Source organism: Hydra vulgaris, chromosome 01, assembly GCF_038396675.1.
Source record: "Hydra vulgaris chromosome 01, alternate assembly HydraT2T_AEP".
NCBI classification, from domain to species: Eukaryota; Metazoa; Cnidaria; class Hydrozoa; order Anthoathecata; family Hydridae; genus Hydra; species Hydra vulgaris.
Window position 1 is genome coordinate 65,172,865 of NC_088920.1, and position 20,553 is coordinate 65,193,417.

Consider the following 20,553-nt stretch of genomic DNA (forward strand, 5'->3'; position numbering starts at 1 on the left):
TATATGTATATACATATATATTTCTACACATACATCATAAATGATATCTGATGAATCTTTATTGTTGTAACACAGTGTTAAATTAAAAAAAAATTGTTAAATGATTTTCTATTAATTTATTATTACTCTGTTTTCCTAAGAACATTGAGAACTCTATTTTTAGAATACATTTTAAAACTATTCATATATATATATATATATATATATATATATATATATATATATATATATATATATATATATATATATATATATATATATATATATATATATATATATATATATGAGAGAGAAAGAAAGCATACCTCAAAAGTGCATTTAATATTATAAAATTAAAATTACCAGTTCATCAGACAGTAAAAGTTCCATTTCATCATAATTCTTTGACTTTTCTTGAGAAAGTAAATGCCACTGAAAGAAAAAAAAGAAATAAAACACATTTACAAAAATCATTTAGTTGTGTTTACACTATTTCACTGTGAATTAAAAGAACTTTGATTGCTTTAAATAAACAGCTGGTTGATATGATCTTCCTTTTTGATTTTTCCACATACCGTTATTTTCATTTTAGCAAAAATAACGCCTCGACTGCTTTTTTAGTAAACTGCTAGTAAAAGATCCTTCTAATCATTTTGTACATATATAAAATATGTAATATATAAATATACAATATATAAAAGTATATTATATAAAAATATAAAACTTGTAATATATAAAATATGACAGCAATTACAGACATTGCAGTAATTCATATCAAAATTTATAACAACAAAATCATATGGATTTTTTATGATTCTTTTAGGGCTTTCGCTTCTACTCATCTAAAGTCAAATATCGTGTGTAATTAACAATAATCTATCTTTAAACACAATATATCATGCAGCCATCTCAAACACAATCCATCACATAGCATCCTTAAACACAATCCATCATAAAGCATTAAAGTAAAATAACACTTAAAACACTGTACATCATAAATCAAACATTTTATGCCTACCTTTAAATTGAAAACGGCTGGATGACCTGGACATAGTTTACTTCCTTTGTCAGCCCATACCTAAAATAAAAATATAATAAAGAACACACAAAGATTTCAAATTAAAACTTAACCAATGAAAATAATGAGCGCAACTGACATAAACAGGAGGTTTTTATCGTATCTAGTAAATCCTTATTTTTAAGCTTACATTTATTTATATACATATAACAATTTCATGTCTTTTTGTCTTTTTTAGCTAAATTGCTGTTATTTATTTATGTCAAGTAATAAATTACAAAATATTTTGAAAATATTAAATAAAAAATATACTATAATATATATAATAATTAGGAGACAGTGGAACCTGAAGAAAAAATCTTGTAAACAAAATAAAAAATGTATAAATAATGTTGGTAAAGATGCAGGAATACATTGAAAATTTTGTTTAAAAAAATATAAGGAAAACTTAAATTGATCAGTGTTTAAATATAGACAGTTGATAGTTTGATATTTGTTCTAGTTCCTTGCTTTTTGATCGCTAAAATTATTGTAAGCATAAATTTAAGTGTCCTCAGTAAATATAATGTTTGATGCTTTATATAGCGTACAATAGAATTTTTAATAATGCCAGATTTAATTGCGCAATGAAAGGTTTTTGTGAAAATGTTGTTGATTGCAGAATAGCAGTTTTGTATAATTCTTGTTAGCTTATTATTAAGGGTGTTCCATACTCATTGAAGCCAGCATAAATTGTTGTACTTTTTATTTTAACAATATTTTTAAAAAATCTACATTATGGTCTCCATAAAATAAAATTGTACTTTCGTTTTTTTCACATTTAAAAATACATATTTAAGTGATTTTCAAACTTTTAAAAACTTCATTTTGGTGGTCGTTAAGTAGTTGTCAAGATAATATATTTTTGTTGTAAATTTCTAAAGTGAAGGATTCAAAGACTGGTTCAGAAAATGACAGCTTATATGTAATTTTATAAGCAAGTTTTTATAACACAGACACATATACCACCAACTGTTTTAAAAAGATTTTTTTTTATCTAAAACTAATGGCTTTGTAATTGGGCAAGATAAAATTAGAGTTTTAATAAAATATTGCATCTTAAATGTAGCATTGTGTTAAACAAACTAAAGCTAAAGTTAAAGTTAATTAAAAAGTTCTTTTAAGTTATTAATAGTACTACAAAAATTTGAATGAAAACGAATTTAATGAATATATTTTAAATTTTTTGATATATATATATCATATGTATATCATATATATGTATCATATATATATCAGATATATATATCATCTATATATGTATCATATATATATCAGATATATATATATATCATATATGATATGATATATATATATATATATATATATATATATATATATATATAAATATACATATAGTAATCAATCAATATAATTAACACAAGTACAAAAAGTGCAAAAACAAGTAAAGGCAAATAATATTAAATAGAGTAAATAGAGTGGGATATAAGGAAAATAATATATATATATATATATATATATATATATATATATATATATATATATATATATATATATATATATATATATATATATACATATATATATATATATATATATATATATATATATATATACATATATATATATATATATATATATATATATATATATATATATATATATATATATATATATATATAAATCTGTGGCCATTGATCAATTTATGATAAGTGCAAATATGAGATTTTACAGGAGAACAGTTTGAAAATTTGATCTGTTGCCATAAATTAGATAATAATGAAAAATAAATTATTTTTCATAAAAAATAAATTATTTACTTTAAAAATACAGAAGGGTTGTCCAACGCAATGCACACGAGCCACAAAGTGGCCCTCATTTCCTTTAGCCTTGGCTCACATTTTCACTATCTAACATTTAAAATCAAATGATTATGTTTTAAAAACTATTTTTTACTGTAGCTCTTTTTACTGTAGCTCTTTTTAACTTTAAGCTCAGGAAAATTACAGCTAATTACAGTTATTAATATAATTTTTAAGATCAGATTTATTCTAAAATTTATTGCAATATGGTTAAAACTACAGCCTCACTTTTAATAAAACCGGTAAAAATGGTATTGAATACTTGGTTAGCGGAACCTAGTTATATATATATTTTTTTAAATATGGCTTCTGCTAGTGCTAATAAAAGACGTAGAGTTGAAACTGAAAGTGGACAAGGAGGTCATACACATAATCCATCTTGAACAAATGAATATTTTTTAATTGAGAAAATAAATCAATTGTGTCAAATTTGTTTTGAAAAAATTGCAGTATGCAAAATGCATAATGTTAATAGACACTATACTACAAAATATGCAGCAACTTATAATAAATTCAAAGGCCAATTTCGTGTTGATAAGCTGGAATTGCTAAATTTATTTTAGTTTAAGTAACTAGCGGTGCTACCAAAACAAGTTTTTTAATTGCAGAAAATATTGAAAATATCACCATGAAATATTTTACCCTTTTTGGATGCACTTACATCTGTGAACAATTTTTTTCAAGAATGACACATGTTAAATCAGAGTAGAGTCATTGTTGAAAGATGAACACCTCACTGATACACATCAGATTTCATCATCCACTATAAAAGCTAAATTATTTGTGTAAAAGTAAACAATGCCAAGTTTCCCATTACATACATTTTTTTGACAATCTTGAAATTGAATTAGTTGTTTTTAATTAGAAGTTTGAATAAAATAATTATTTAAATAAAATAATTAATTTATGGCCCTCGTGTTGTCATCAAAATAAAATAATGATCCTGACTGCAAAAAAGTTGGACAACCCTGAAATACAGCAATCATAGTTTGACAGAATGAAAGATCTAATGACAAATAACAAAACTGCATACTTATTTCAAAATGAACAATTTTGCACTTATCATAACTTGACCAATGCCCACAGATATTTAATTCTAAAAATTCATTTCCCGTAGCACAAATGGATGAACTTTTCCCTATTATGACTAAAATGACCTTTATTCCAATGAAATATTGAAAAAGGTCACGCACAAACTGATTTGAAATGTAATGTAGGGCATTATATTATAGGAGTTAATAGGTGCGATCGACGCCCCTTTTTGTACCAAGTGGTTTTTGTTTCACGCAAATTTTGCTATAAATATCGAGCAAAATATTTATTTTTTACCCTAAACTTTTTTGTTTTACAAAAACGAACCCCCCTCCCTTAAAATTTTTATGGTACTGTCTTGGGAGAACTATTTGGAAGTTTTCAGAATATTGTAGAACGTTGTGCGTTCGAGAAGCTCGTGTAGAGTTTTTTTAGCAGTTTTGCAGTGTGGTATAAACTGGTATATAAGTGAGGTGTTCAAAGCAGTTAGTTAAGTTTAAATTACCTTAATTTTGTGTCAACACTATTATTGCTAAACGAATTTGTTACAAAACTTTTGAAAGACTATGAGCCCAGCAGAAAGAAACAAAACTTTAATGCATTGAATGAACTGTTTGACATTACTACGGTTAAAGACAAATGGTTGTGCAAAGAGAACCTGTATAAAAGCAAAATGAGAGCAAAAGCCACATTGGTGGTTTCCACTAAAAAACCTGCTTGTGCCAAGACTAGACACATTTTTTGCATTGTCATAGGTGATGAGCTCAATGAATTAACTAAATCAACAAACATTGAAGGACTTGGTGAGCAATTATGACAAATTGAAAGCAGCTTTCAGCAATGGTACAAATGAGATTAAGGAAACAGACATCTGGAGAGACAGCATAAAGTTTCTTTACCAGCTAACTCGTATCTTCTTTCAACAGATCCCAAACATCAGCAATGCACGCTGGAACTCTCGAGCCATTCTAGCCCGTCTTTTTATTCTGACGTCCAAAACAAGTCAAAACCTGTGTAAAATCTGTTATTTTGTTTCCTCCTCATGGGCCAACCATTAGTTTAGCAGTCAATTGTTCCGCGCTGAAGATTTTGATAAACTATCTGCTGTGCTAAATGACAATCTAAAAGGTTTCAGATGCTTGCAAAAACACTAGAAAACATACGAATCAACATCGCCGAAAGTTTTGCAATCAAAGTTGGCAAGACCTGTATGACATCTGCCTCAGCAAAGACCATCTCCACAAGATTCATCCTGACCAATGACATTGTAAATAATTGGCTTCCTAGTGTGTTTGATGACTCTATAAAATGTTGCATATGTAGGACTCTGAAACTTGTGTTCAATTTTGTAACTGCTCAAAGGCACCTCAAAAATTAGGCAAAAAAGCTTATAAATAAAAAATTTTAAATCTTTTTATACATGACATTTTTTTATCAAATTACCTTGAAAGAATGATTTTATCTAATCTTTAACGAAAGCTTATTAAAGAATGATACAGGGAAGTGAGGTTGTAAAAAAGTCATCACCCTAATATATATATATATATATATATATATATATATATATATATATATATATATATATATATATATATATATATATATATATATATATTTATATATATTTATATATTTATATATATATATTTATATATATATATTTATATATATATATAAAGTATGCAAAAAAAATAATTGTACACTAAAAAAAAAATCATAATTTTTAAGATTGCATCAGAAAAATGAGTTTTCCGTTAAATTATTTGAAGTTTTTTTTTTATATTTCATTAAGTAATGTTTTAAGAAATTATTTCCGCATTGGTGAACTAACTGTCTTTCAAACCTATTGAATTTTACACAATTGATCTAATGATGCATAAAATTGACTGCAAATAAAATAATCGTACACTAATAAAATAGGTCGTTATTTTAAAGTAAATCAGGCTAAACTGAACAATCAAACTAGTAAGTAAAGTTGAAAGTAGTAATTTTTTATATACACTTTTGTCCTAGAAATAAAATAAAATAAATTTAAATAGTATTTCAGCAAAATGGCGTCAAAAAAAAAAAACTTTGTCTTTTCATCAATGGAGCCTTGTTGTTGATTTGAAAAATCAAGGAAAATCCTACCGCCAGATACAAAAAGAAACAAGAATTCCTTTTACAACAGTGCCCTCAATTGTTAAGAAGCATGATCTGGTCAATTCCACTAGTGGAATTGATCACAATATCATCATTAATGTGAAAAAAAATAGATTTGTTTCGGCAGTTAAATTAGCTTTAAAAGTTCAAGAAGATCACAACATCACAACTGCAAAACAAATGAAACGTCGATTGGAATTTGCAAAGAAGTATGAAAAAATGCCGATATCATATTGGAAAAATATTTTGTAGTCAGATGAGTCAAAATACAACCTTGTTTCATCGGATGGAGTCCAGAAGGTGTGGCAAAAAAAAGGAGAAGCTTATAAATTGAGTTGTTTGCGAGGTAGTGTAAAGCATGGAGGAGAAAATGTGATGGTTTGGGGTAGTATGAGTTGGAAAGAAGTGGGGAAATTGACATTTATTAATGATATAATGGATGCTTCAATGTATCGTGAAATTCTTAAAGCCAACTACTTAGCGACCATCTACTAAAAAATTGAGAATGGGAAACGATTTCATACTCCAGCAGGATAACAATCCAAAGCATACGGCTAAGAAAACAAAGGTATACTTTGACACAAATAGCATCAATGTTTTGGAATGGCCATCTCAGAGTCTTAAATCCAATAGAAAATTTGTGGTATATTTTGGACAGAAAAATTGGCGATCGAGCATTTACACGCAAAGAGGACTTGAAAGTAGCTATATTGAGCGCATGGGGTAATATAACAACAGAAGCGACCCAAGATTATTTTTTTTGCATTCAATTTTATGCACCATTAAATCCATTGTGTAAAATTCAATAGGTTTGAAATACAATTCATTCACCAATGCAGAAATAAATTCTTAAAATATTACTCATTAAGATATCAAAAAAAAACAACAACCAAATATTTGAACGGAAAACTCATTTTTTTGATGCAATTTTAAAAATTATGATTTTTTTTTTAAGTGTATGATTATTTTTTTTGCATACTGTATGTATATATATATATATATATATATATATATATATATATATATATATATATATATATATATATATGTATGTATATATATGTTTATATACATATATGTATGTATATATGTATATATATATATATATATATATACATATATATATATTATATATATGTATGTATATATATGTTTATATATATATATGTATGTATATATATATATATATATACATATATATATATATATATATATATATGTATGTATATACGTATATATATATATATATACGTATATACATACATATATTATATATATATACGTATATACATACATATATATATATGTATATACGTATATACGTATATATATATATATATATATATATATATATATATATATATATATATATATATATATATATATATATATATATATATATATATATATATATATATATGTATATTAGTGATGTGCGAAATTTGAAACTTCGATTGCGAATTCGAAACTGACTTTTAGTTTTGTTTCGAATCAAATGTTTTTTTTAATTTCGAACAATTCGAATTTTTGAAGTATAGTATCTTTGTTTCGAAGCGAACCCAAAGTTAATCGAATTTTATAGTTTAAAAGTGAAAGAAAAAAGTTATACAGTTCCACAATGGCGGATAGTAATGATGGTAATTGTTGAAGTATTGTCTGGGAATTTTTTAGTAGACAAAAAACAAATGGCAATAGAATTATAGGCATTTGCAAAATAGGAACATGCAAGTTACCTGTTCAGTGTCCAACTGGAGCAACAACAGGTCTTTATGCTCACTTACATGCTGCTCATCCGAAAGCGCATAAAGAGTGTGTAGCGAGAAATGAAGAGAATCGTAAAAGAAAACTTGCAGAACAAGAACTGAAAAATGAAAATAAGAAGCAAAGTAAAGTTGATGACCTTTTTAATAAGAAAGCACATTGGTCGTCAAGTCATCCAAATGCCATCGCTATAACGAATTCGGTTGGTTGCATGCTTGCTCTAGACATGTTGTCATACGACTTTGTAGAAGGCAGAGGATTCAAAGAACTGATGAAATTAATGGAACAACAATATCTGGTGCCAAGCAGAACTACATTTTCAAGATCAGTTGTACCTGAGTTATATTGTAGTGTAAAACAGAAAACCGCTAATGAAATATATCGAAATTTTGAAGATATTCCTTCATATTCATTCACGACTGACCTGTGGACTTCGAGGGCGCAAGATCCATTTATTTATTTCTGTCTGTCATATAAAAGCCCTGAATTTGAGCTAAAGACATTTGCATTAGAAAACAAGCCGTTTCCAGGAGAACATACCGGCGAAAGCATTCTTGAATCTTTAGACAAGACTATTGATAATTTTGATCACACTTTACAATTAACCATCAATGATGCCGTGAGTGAAATTGATGGAATGCAGATTGTCCTTTCCAAAAGCCATCGTATTGTGTCACATTATCACCATAGCTGCCAGGCTACACAGAATTTGCACAGAGAGCAGAAGCGATTAGGAAAGGTAGAACGAGAACTGATAATCAATGTTGCTACTAGGTGAAACTCGGATTACTTTATGCTGAAGAGATTATGCGAAGACAAAGATGCTATAACTGCAGAGCTAGCAATAAGTGAAAAAATGGATAACTTGACTAATGCAAACTGGAAGCTTGCTGAAAGCTATCACACAATTCTTGCTCCATTTGAACAAGCAAGTAGAAATTATGTGGCAAGAACTACCCAACGTTGTCTATGAAAATTACGGCTTTGCATGGCTTAAATCAGCAATTGCAGCGATTCATCAATGATCCTTCACATAAGGGTTGTGGTGTACTTGTTGCTCGAAAATTAAAGTTAAAACTAGACTGACGATTTCCGCAATTCATATCAGCTTTGCCTGATGCAGTATGTACATTTCTTGATCCACGCTACAAATCCATCTTCTTCTCTGAACAACAGCAAGCTACTGTTGTAGACAGTCTTCACCAGTACTCTAAGAAATTCCGATCTCGTGGCGGTACTGGTGTTGGTGGACATTGTGCCTTGAGCGATCATGACACGAATATAATTCAAGGTACAATTCCAAAACTATTACGTTTTATGTTACATGATTAACACAGATTAAGACTTGATGGTAATGGCCTGCAGTTCAGATTTAACTTTCAGATTTACTGGATTGTGGTTTAATTTAATTACAGATGAATAATAAAACAATAATGCATAGGCTTTCATTTCTGTTTGCTATTTTAGTTGTACATCTATTTATATTATATAATACTTTGTAGGAACATCTGCTAGTGCTGGTGCTCCCGCTCCTGCTTTTGGAAGTGCTGGTCTTGGTTAAGGTCCTGGTCGGACATCAGCTGCAGCCTTCAAGCCAAGTAGTTTATGGGATGACTTCGACAGCATGCTTACAACAGCAACTGCAAATAGGATGCTGCCAGTTGATGATGCAGCATCTGTGCAAGAGGAGGTCAGAATGTATATGATTGAACCTCCTATTGGAAGGAACGCCAATGTACTTGATTGGTGGAAAGTTAATCATCACCGTCTGCTGAAACTCTCAAGAATAGCGAGGGCACTATTGGCTATTCCAGCAACTTCTGTAAATTCGGAGAGATTTAACTCGAAGTCTGGTAACATTGTTACAAGAAGGTGATGTAATCTACTCTCTGAGCATGTGGCTGAACTAACTTTTATTCACGAAAATTTGTAGTATAGCACATAGCAGTAGCGTACCGAAGCCAGACTGCCCTGCCAGCCACAGTCAGTACAGTACACTGTAGATTAAAGTCTTGGACTTTCTGGAACAATTGCCTATGCATGTACTACTACTTTACATAACTGTATAGGATTTGCATTCATTATAGCATTGTACTTTTACTTGTATTGTATTACCTGTTAAACTATAACTGTAAATATGATACTAGTCCTAGTCTTTATTCTATGCACTGCATTGCAAGTACTTGACTTGATTTTTTTTAACTTGAATTATTACACATTGTAATTGTATTGTATGATGTATCTCATTTGATTTCATTCACTTTTATTTGACACAGACTAGACTCTAGAGTCTAGTCTGTGTTGCTTAGTATTTTGTTTACATTATAAAACTGCAATATGATTGGTTATTAAATATAAATGTATAATGTTTCATTTCTGTTCTGTGTTCTGTTTCGCACATCACAAATATATATATATATATATATATATATATATATATATATATATATATATATATATATATACACATATATACATATGAGAGGGGGGGGGGAGAAATGGTCCACCATTTTTACTTTTTAACAAAAAGTTACATAAAAACATAACAACAACTATAAAAAAAATAACAACAACTCGAGATGTTTCTTATATTTCTCAAAAGAGTAACCATTTATTTCAAAATAGTCTATAAAAAAATAAAAATTATCATACATAAGAAAAAAAAATTATAAAACACCACCCCAATATGGGGAGAAATGGACCACCTGTGGGGAGAAATGGACCAACTTTGGGGGAGAAATGGACCACCTGTGGAAGACACAAGCAGCTTTAAATAAATTAATAAAAAAGAATTTTTTTTTAAAGATACATCAAATGAGATATATCTTTCTGTTCTTTTTGTACCTTTGCAATTTACTGGTGGTGGCAAAATTGTTTTAATTTGTATAATTCTGACTGTCCCAATGTCTTATACAGTTGGCCAAAAAAACTTGTCAACTATTTTCCCACTCTTTCCGAAAAAAGAAACTTCAATATCACCATCCTCATATTCTTCTTTCATAACCTTACCAACTAAATATTTTGTTTACTTTCCTGCCTCAAACTCACACAAAACATAGTCGTTAACATTCACACTTTCGACACTAACCACTCTGACATCAATACTTCCATCACTACTGTCGCTACTGTCACTAATACTATCTGTCCTATCATCAGTCATGTCAGTATCAAATAGATTCTTTTTTATATTGGATTTATCCCCAGATTTAATGCACTGCTTTATTTTTATTTCCTCCATCATTGGTAATGTCGCGATCATACATTTTCCATGTTTTTTCCCTCTGTTGGTATGCTTACGAGGAGCAGCTTTAGGATAGCCTACAAATATTTCATGCGAAGCAAACATTTTTAGTGAAGCTTCATCCAAAGATACTGTATGGACCAACATATTAATTGATGTGTCCCCTTGTGAAGTTGCGTTGCAAGATACTGTCAGGACTAACAAATTAACTGATTGTGTCTGCTTGTGGAGTTGTATCAGGAACAAAAGGAGTGTCCCTGTTTGGTGATGATGAACTAAAATGTGCCCTTGCTTTTGCAATGTCTGATAATTCTGTGTCTGCAACCATAGGCCTGTCTGTAATGTCTAAAGGCAGAAATTCTTCACCAGAAAATATGTCTTTATCTAGAGGCCACACAACACTAGTTTTAAAACCAGACAAAATATTTTGTTTTGTAGAAGCCTTGAGAAAAGCTGTGCCTCCAAGCTCCGCCAGCTGATAAATAGACAGAGTTTGCCCAGCATGTTTTATTTGCCAAGAGTCAGCAAGATTATTGAATGCAGCTTTCATTGACCCAAATACAGCGCAGTCTAGTGGCTGTAATTTATGGCTTGAGGGGGTAGGGTAATAATATGAATGTTATTACTTTTAGCTAATTTTAGGGCAGCATATGAAAGATGACTTTGATGGTTGTTTAATATTAATATCACAGGGTAGTTTTCAGTTGGTCTAACATATTTTATAAAATGGTGTATAACTTGAAGTTATACACCATTTTATAAAATATCACTGTCACTGTCACTGGTCATCCAACCAGAAGGATGGGCAAGTCAAGAGAGCCTTCTGGTGATCCATTTAACATGAAGTTTTTAAATTGCTTTCTTGGAAAAATTAAAACAGGTGGTAAAGTGTTGCCGGTGGCTGAAACAATGCAGCACATTGTCACAAGCTCGCCACGTTCTCTGGAGGTAACTTGACCTATTTGTATACTTCCACGAGGTGCAATTACTTTTTGCACCTCGTGGAAGTTTTTTGGAACTTTTTGCACAGTCATCACACCAGTTTCATCTAAATTGAAGATCTAATCACCGCTAATACTTAGTTTTTTGAAAGATTCTTTCAACAAAGTGAAAAATGTGTTGACATTAATTTGTTGAACGCTGTAGCCCGTGGCAGTGATATGGCTTCTGGCTGTCTGAGTGAAAGTTCTGGATGGCATCTCATAAATCCAAAAACCCACTCTCTTTCGGCCATTGAATTGGTGATCCATGACGCAGGGCATTTTATGTTATACACTGTAGCCATTTCAAGGGCAAGAGCACAAACATTTTTTGTTGTTAGGCCATAAAACATATTTGAGCACCTCTTCTTGCACTGCAGTAAATATCAGGCTGTGCTGATAGTTGGGACAAACTAGTTTGTTTACTTTTTACCTTTTTAATGTTGTTAATCAGTGTTGATCAGGCAATGTTAAATTCTTTTGCCGCTTGTCGAACTGTCATGTCCTTCTCAACAGCATCTATCATAACTGTTACTTGTTATGATAGATGTTACAGCATCTATCATAACTGACTCTGGCACTTTGAAATTGTCAGTTTTCCTTATCGAGGCATTACTACCTGAAAAAAGAAAAAAAAAATGTCATTAACTAGGTTTTGACTTTTAAAAATCTAGATTAGATCTAGAGTTAAAACTACTTAAAATAGAACCAGCATTAATAATTAACAGATTTATTACAGTAAAAATAAGACATACATCTATATAGATTCAAAATGCTGATTATAAGCATATCATTCCTATAGAAATCTACTGCCAATCATGAATCAAATGAATGGGGAGGAACAGACCTCTTGTGGACCATTTCTGGTACCTGAATTGGTTAAAACACTATAAAATTTTTATTTATTGAATTAGTAAGGCAAAAGTTATGAATTATAAAGAAATGTTGGTTTTACAATAATACAAACTTACCTTGGATTCTGATGTAGATCCAATGAAATATAGACGTGCAAATTGTTTAAGAAAATACTTGTTTTGTGACTGAAAACAAACTGAAAAACGTGCATGAGAATTAAGAAAATGAAACGGTTTTGTTTGGAAAAAAACATCTCATGTTACTGAAGTTTTTTTATTCTGGTCCAAAACAATATGGTCCACTAGTTTTAAAAATAGCAGGGGGTGTCCATTTCTCCCCACTCTCCCCCTCTAAATGTGTTCTATATAATATAAAATACTAGAATAAAAAAATTTAAAAAAAAAATTTTTTTCAGACGTAGCTAAAGACCCTTAAACATCAAACGGGTCCCAATAATTAAAAAAAAAAAGTTTTTCAAAAGTATATCATACTGGGTCTCAAAAGAAGCGAAATTATAAAAATTTTTTAAAAATAATCATGATTTTATTAAAAAAATATTATTTTCACTGCCTAGAAAATGATATTTTTAAACTAAAAATTACATTTTTACAAAAATATTTCATTAAAATTTTTTTTCTTAATGTTTTTTATAAAACGATGATTATTTTTAAAACTTTTATACAAATTCGCTTCTTTTAAATTTTTCGCTTCTTTTACCTTTTTAGATTTTTTAATTTTAGTATTATCTTATTATATAGAACACATTTTGAGAGTGAGAGCAGACATTTTAAAAAGAAGTTGTTTTATTGGCCACCCTAATATATATATATATATATATATATATATATATATATATATATATATATATATATATATATATATATATATATATATATATATATATATATATATATATATACATATATATATACATATATATATATATTTTACGTTTATATATATATATATATATGTAAACGGTTTATATATATAAAAACGGGTTATATATATATATATATATATATATATATATATATATATATATATATATATATATATATATATATATATATATATGCATATATATATATATATATATACATATATATATATATATATATATATATATATATATATATATATACATATATATACATATATATACATATATATACATATATATATGCATATATATATATATATATATATATATATATATATATATATATATATATATATATATATATATATATATATATATATATATATATATATATATATATAAACCCCTAACTGGTTGTCAGAAAGTTTTTCCATATTTTGTTGACAAAAAGTAAAAATTAAGACCGAAATTTTTTTTTCTATAACCTGATAGACTGAAAACCCTCAGTCGATGTAGCAGCACTCCCTTGTGAGTCAGGCTATAAGATAGTCGATGTAGCAGCACTCAGTTGCGAGTCAGGCTATTTGTCAGTCGATGTAGCAGCATTTTGTTGCGAGTCAGGCTATAAGATAGTCGAGGTAGCAACACTCTGTGCATGATTTACAGTAAAAATAAATAAAACTAAAAACATTTTATTAAAAAAATAAAAATAAAAACATTGTTTATATTATTAAAAACATACAGAATGTTTTAAAAACATATTGGTTAATTAAATTTGCGTTTTTGCAGTTTTTTTGAAAAACGATTAATTTGTAATTAAGTTAATGGTTTTAACTTTCTGACAACATGCAAATGTTGGACGAAAGTCAAAAGTAATTAATAGTGACGTATTTGTTGGCATAAGAATCATTATTTTCCTACCGTATTCCCAAATGCAACAATCTATAGAACTATATATATATACATATTTTTTTTATTTATTAATTAAATAGTGTTAAAACCTTTATCAAATTGGCTTACTGACCGAAGTGTTTAGCTTGCAGAAGTTTTGAACTGTATCACTGTGGTTTAAGCCCTTACGCTTGCACTTTTTTTTTTAAATCTTTTTTTATTGTTTAAAATACAAAATAAAATATTTTTGAAGTTCTATAGATAGTATATAAATAAAATATATAAAGATATTATATACTATAACAAACGAAAGTAAGATAATTTTTAAAAAAACATAAAATTTCTAAAAAACATATAAAACACCAGGAGAAATTAGTTGTGCATATCATGATAGAGATACTATATATATAGATATTATATATAATATATAGAGGCACTTAAATGCAATTTTAATACTTTTAATACCTTAAAGTTTACTTATTTGCTGTTTCATAAAGTTTTACAAAGTATTTTTTAAATTAAATAGTGTTAAAAGTTAGTGATAAAGTATGCTTAAATGACAGAAGTGGTTAGCTTGTTTCTATAGTGAATCACAGGGTTCTTCTAGCCTGCACATTAATTTTTTTTTATCTTTTCTAATTTTCTAAAATACAAAATAAAACATTTTTAAAGCTCTAAAGATATTATATACATAACATATATAAAGATATTATATACTATAACAGATACTTATGTTATTAATGTGCTTAGGTAATTAGTTAAGTCTACACATTTAACACACAATATGATAGATTTCTCTTTATATATCATTTTTCGAGCAGTATAAAATGTTTAAGTTAGGAATAAGTAGAGAAATGATCAGTATGGAATAGTCTTACCAAGACCCATATTTTACGGGTCTGGACAGCTAGCAATAGTAATATCTTTTTATTTGGACAGCAAAACTTCAACATATTTGAAAATAAAATTATATTATATTATTACAAAATATTATCACGTGTTATAAAGATTACCTTAGCACGAAGAGGATCAATAGGAAACTTGCAACACAAAACAACAACTATATTAAAAGAAAAAAGTTTAAAAAATTTACTTTAATTAAAAACATTTTATTCTTATTATCTTTCCTTATCAATCAACCATAACCATCTCTCGAAGTTTGTCCCCTTCACAATATTACACAAGTAAATTAAGAAGGGAGCATACCTTTCAGCAGAATATCTTTTTGAGAGCTGCATAGCTCTAATGATCTACAAAATGTAAAACATAATCACACACAAATATATATATATATATATATATATATATATATATATATATATATATCTATATATATATATATATATATATATATCTATATATATATATATCTATATATATATATATATATATATATATATATATATATATATATATATATATATATATATATATATATATATATACATACATATATATATATATATATATATACATATATATATATATACATATATATATATATATATATATATATACATATATATATATATATATATATATATATATATATATATATATATATATATATATATATATATATATATATGTTGTTCAAAACTAATCTTGCCTTTGAATACAAACTTTTTGACTTTCTGTTATTTTTTGAAGAAAAATAGAGTGTCTCTTGTGATTTAGGATGTTCAAACTGTTAGAATTTGAAAAAAAATTTTTTTTTTTTGTTTTGCTGATTTTAACAGGGTAGTACCACCTTAATATAACAATTGAAATAAAAAATAAAATGAATGCTTTACTTAAAATAAAATGGAAAAAAACAAAAGTTTTTCCCATTTTATTGATTTATAAAATCTTTATTTTTCTGACTCATAAAATCTTTATTTTTCTGACTCATAAAATTTATAACCTTTTTTTTTTTAAAAAAAACAAAAACATCTTCGCTTCCAACAAGGCTGCAAGCAGCCACTATTTAAAGTTGGAAGTTACTGAAATAGAAAAGATGAAGATTGTAGAGCAAGATAATGATTGACGGACGACTTAAAGGGTTGCAAATTATATGAATCAGGAAAGCAAAATGAAGGAAGTGAATTCCAAAGAGCTGATAGTCGAGGAAAAAAACTAGACGAATAAGCATTTTTGGAGCACTTAAGAACAGTCACAGAAAAAGGATGACACTTAATTGAATGACGAGTAACACAAGAATGAATTTTAGTAGATGGCATATGAGACGCTAGCTCTTTAGAGCAGTGCCCATTGTAGTATTTGTAGAAAAGAGAAAGAGAAGCAACATTATGACAATGTGATAATGGTTGGAGGTTGGCTGCAAGAGCAGGTCCAACTATGTTTACAGTGCATTTTTGCACCTTGCCTAAAAGAGAAAGGACATCATCAGAAGAACCGCCCCAGATATGGCAACAGTATTCCATATAAGGCCGGATTTGAGATTTATAGATATAGAGAATAGAATCCAAAGTAAGAAAGTGACGAACTCAGTAAAGCGATGCAACCTTAGCAGATGCTAATTTTGCAACTGATTTGATATATGGTTTCCAAAAAAGATCGGAAGTAAGAGTACAATGCAAAATTTCATTTCAAATCCTAATAAAATGGTAATGGCTCTCATTTTTCAAATTTTTAAGCAAACATCAATGTTTTAAAGAAAAGTTAACAAACATGGTGTTTTGTATTCTCTCAATTTTATGCTAAATCTTTGCAGTATTAGTCTAGAAATCACAAGAGCAAAATATAACATCAAAAACACATATACATACATTGACAATGTATGTATAAAAATCCTAAAATGAATTCTACAAAACCAAAATCATCCGCAACACATAGAGACAAAAAATAATTCTAAAATAACAAGACAAAATATCAACTTCAGGTTCAAGACAGCCACATAAAATGCATCATACAAAAATAGTTTTACCTAACAAACATTGCGTCTTATAGGAGATGGGAAGCATAACTTGAACACTAGTTAATCGAAGCAACTACAAACTTAACTACCATAATTTGTGTGTATATATGTACACTGCCGCTCACAGAAGTTAGGACAATGGAGATTTTTTCAAAAAAACAATATTAATATGTAATTACATGATAATAAATAATTTTTAATTTATATTAATAAAAATTATTTTTTTAAATATTTTCAATATAAAATATATTATTTTTCAGTTTTATGCAATAAAAATTTATAAAAGCCATTATAATAATTAAATTTTCTTTTTATCAAAAAAACCACCCTTAGATTTAACAAATGCTTTAACTATTCTTGGCATTCTTTCAATTAATTTTCTAATTGTTTCTTTCTGAATATTATTCCAGTCCTGTTCCATAATGTTCCATAAATGAGATTTTGATGATGAACATACAGTTCTAATTTTTCTATCCACTTCATCCCATAGTAACTCAATGGGGTTGAGGTCTGGGCTTTGGGGAGGCCAGGTCATTATACGTAATACATTTACAGCATTTTTTTGATTCTAAACAATTTCTACATAATAATGCAGTATTTTTAGGGTCATTATCATCCATCAAAATAAAATTATCTTTGATTAATCGAAGTCCTGAAGGGATCGCACTTGTTTCCAGGGTATCTCTGTAATATTCTTTTCTCATTATATCATTGATTTTATGCAAATCTCTTACTCCATCCAGAGAGAAACAACCCTAAATTATCACAGAGCTTCTACCATGTTTTATTGTTGGAACCAGACATTGAGTTAGCATTTTTTTCTTTGGCAGATCTTCTAGCATAAACTCTTTGCTTATTTCCAAAAACTTTAAATTTTGACTGATCGGTCCAAAGTACTTGTTTTCATTCATCTATTGTCCGATTTTTGTGAAAATGTGCCCAACAGAATCTCTTTTGTTGATTACCTTTTCGTAGATATGGTTTTAAGATAGCAACACAACCACGCAAATTAGCTTTTTGCAATCTTCGTTTGATTGTACTGACAGAAACACTTTTTCTTGATCACAGTTGAAAATAGCTGTTATTTGTGGAGCAGTTAACATACGATTACATTTACTGATGACTTTTATACATTGGTCATCAGTTTTTGTTATTATGCAAGAAGAACCTGGCTGATTTCTGTTTTCCAAACTTCCAGATTCTCGATAATGACGAATTTGCATAACTAACCATTGATTTACTCAGATTTAATTTTTTCAGCTATTTTTAACTAAATAGTCTTCTTAAAGCAAAGTAAGTACTTTTTTCTACATTTATTGGCTTATCTTTAGGCATATTTTTTCCAATACTTTGAATGTACACTAAAAAAAAATTTTAATTTTACCTTTGAACTTCTGCACTTGAAACTTTTAAAAAACTTACACAAAATACACAAAATATATGCATATAAAAACACAGTAAACAAAAGAAATACTTGTTAAATAACTAACTTAAAAAATTTGAGTCGATAATATAAAATATGGTTCATACGTAAAATACGCGACATAAATTTTATTTAAATTGATTTATTTTTATATAAACATAAATTTTATTAATATAAATTAATAATTTTATAACATAACTACATTTTAATATCGATTTTTTGAAAAAACACTTTTTGTCCTAACTTCCATGAGCAGTGTATGTATCCTTTTAAAAATTCTGTAATTTCTAAATTTTTAGACCATTGAATTTAAATAAAGATCTATATAAGTAAAGTTTGTTGATTTGTTGAACTTTGTTTCTAAATTTTGTGCCGGCCTAATTTTTAGGTAGGCTATTCAGGCTATATATAAAAGCGTTTATTGATAGAATCAAAAAATCACTTATCAAGTCTTACAAAAAATTATTTATCAAATTCACTATCAGTGTTTTGTTCTATTATATATATAGTAATATATGTTAATAAAAATTTGACTAGCAAACTTAACTTTAAACAGTAAAAAAAAAATCCTTGTTCATTAATAAATATATAAAGAATAAATATTTTTATTATAACAGATATTGATTGAAATTTAAAATCAGCAAGACATATATTTCTTTATTTAATTCACCTAGTCAAGGTTTCAGAAGAGACCATTACAGTTGAAGATGCTGCTATTTTTTTTACATTATTTGTTACTCTTTAAACTCTAAACCTCACAAATTATTTTAAACAAGGCTGCTGTTACTTTCATAAGCATAGGTTGGATTAGAACCTTGATATACAAAAGGATTCTTATATTATTGTATATTATAACATGCTGTAACTTGTAATAATGCTATTTTACTATTGGCTGCATACCAGACAGTTGAAGATTAAAATGATTATAAAATTAATATAAAACTTGTGTACCTTTTGTAAGCATTAAATGCTTGTTGATAATCATCGAGAGCTTCATAGGTTTCACCGAGAAGGTTATAAACTCTAGAAAAAAAATTGACAAAATTAAAAAAGAGAAAAATAGTGAATATGCATATATAAATATATATATATAAGTGATTTTGGTTAATGATTGATTTTTTTGCTTGAAAAACGCTAATACTTTAAGCTTGAAGCAAAGATAATTTAATTTTATTCTGATAAAAAATATATGATTTAATTTTAAACTAATTTAATAAAAATATATAATTTTATTCTAATAAAAAAAAATTTAATTTAGATTTAAAAATATATATAATTTTATTTTGATTTAAAAAAGTTTATTAAAATTAAAGTTGATGCATAAGTTTAACTTAGCAGTCAAATTTATTTAAAAATAATAATATTGTTCAATATTTAAATTTTATTTGTTCTTAAAAAAAATTAGCTCATTTTTATCGCAACTGTTTTATCGGTTTTCTTTCCTAAACATTTTTTTTTACTTAAAATCAAATTTTAAATAAATGGCTGCATAAAAAATTTGTACAAAATATAAGTTAAACTTTTTTTTTTATAACGCAAGTTAAATCACAGCATTTATTTTTTAATAAA

General features: G+C 27.5%; 1 protein-coding gene across 1 annotated transcript in view; it reads right to left on the reverse strand.

The window, feature by feature from the left end:
* Positions 1–20,553, reverse strand: part of LOC100211630 (E3 SUMO-protein ligase RanBP2) — a 113,520-nt gene that overhangs the window by 83,224 nt on the left and 9,743 nt on the right. Inside the window, exons 4-8 of the mRNA XM_065788951.1 lie at positions 19,936–20,007; positions 15,851–15,894; positions 15,658–15,704; positions 998–1,057; positions 343–411 (exon numbers count right to left, since the gene is read on the reverse strand). Coding sequence (XP_065645023.1) covers positions 343–411; positions 998–1,057; positions 15,658–15,704; positions 15,851–15,894; positions 19,936–20,007 — 292 coding nt within the window. The remainder of the gene's footprint in view (positions 1–342; positions 412–997; positions 1,058–15,657; positions 15,705–15,850; positions 15,895–19,935; positions 20,008–20,553) is intronic.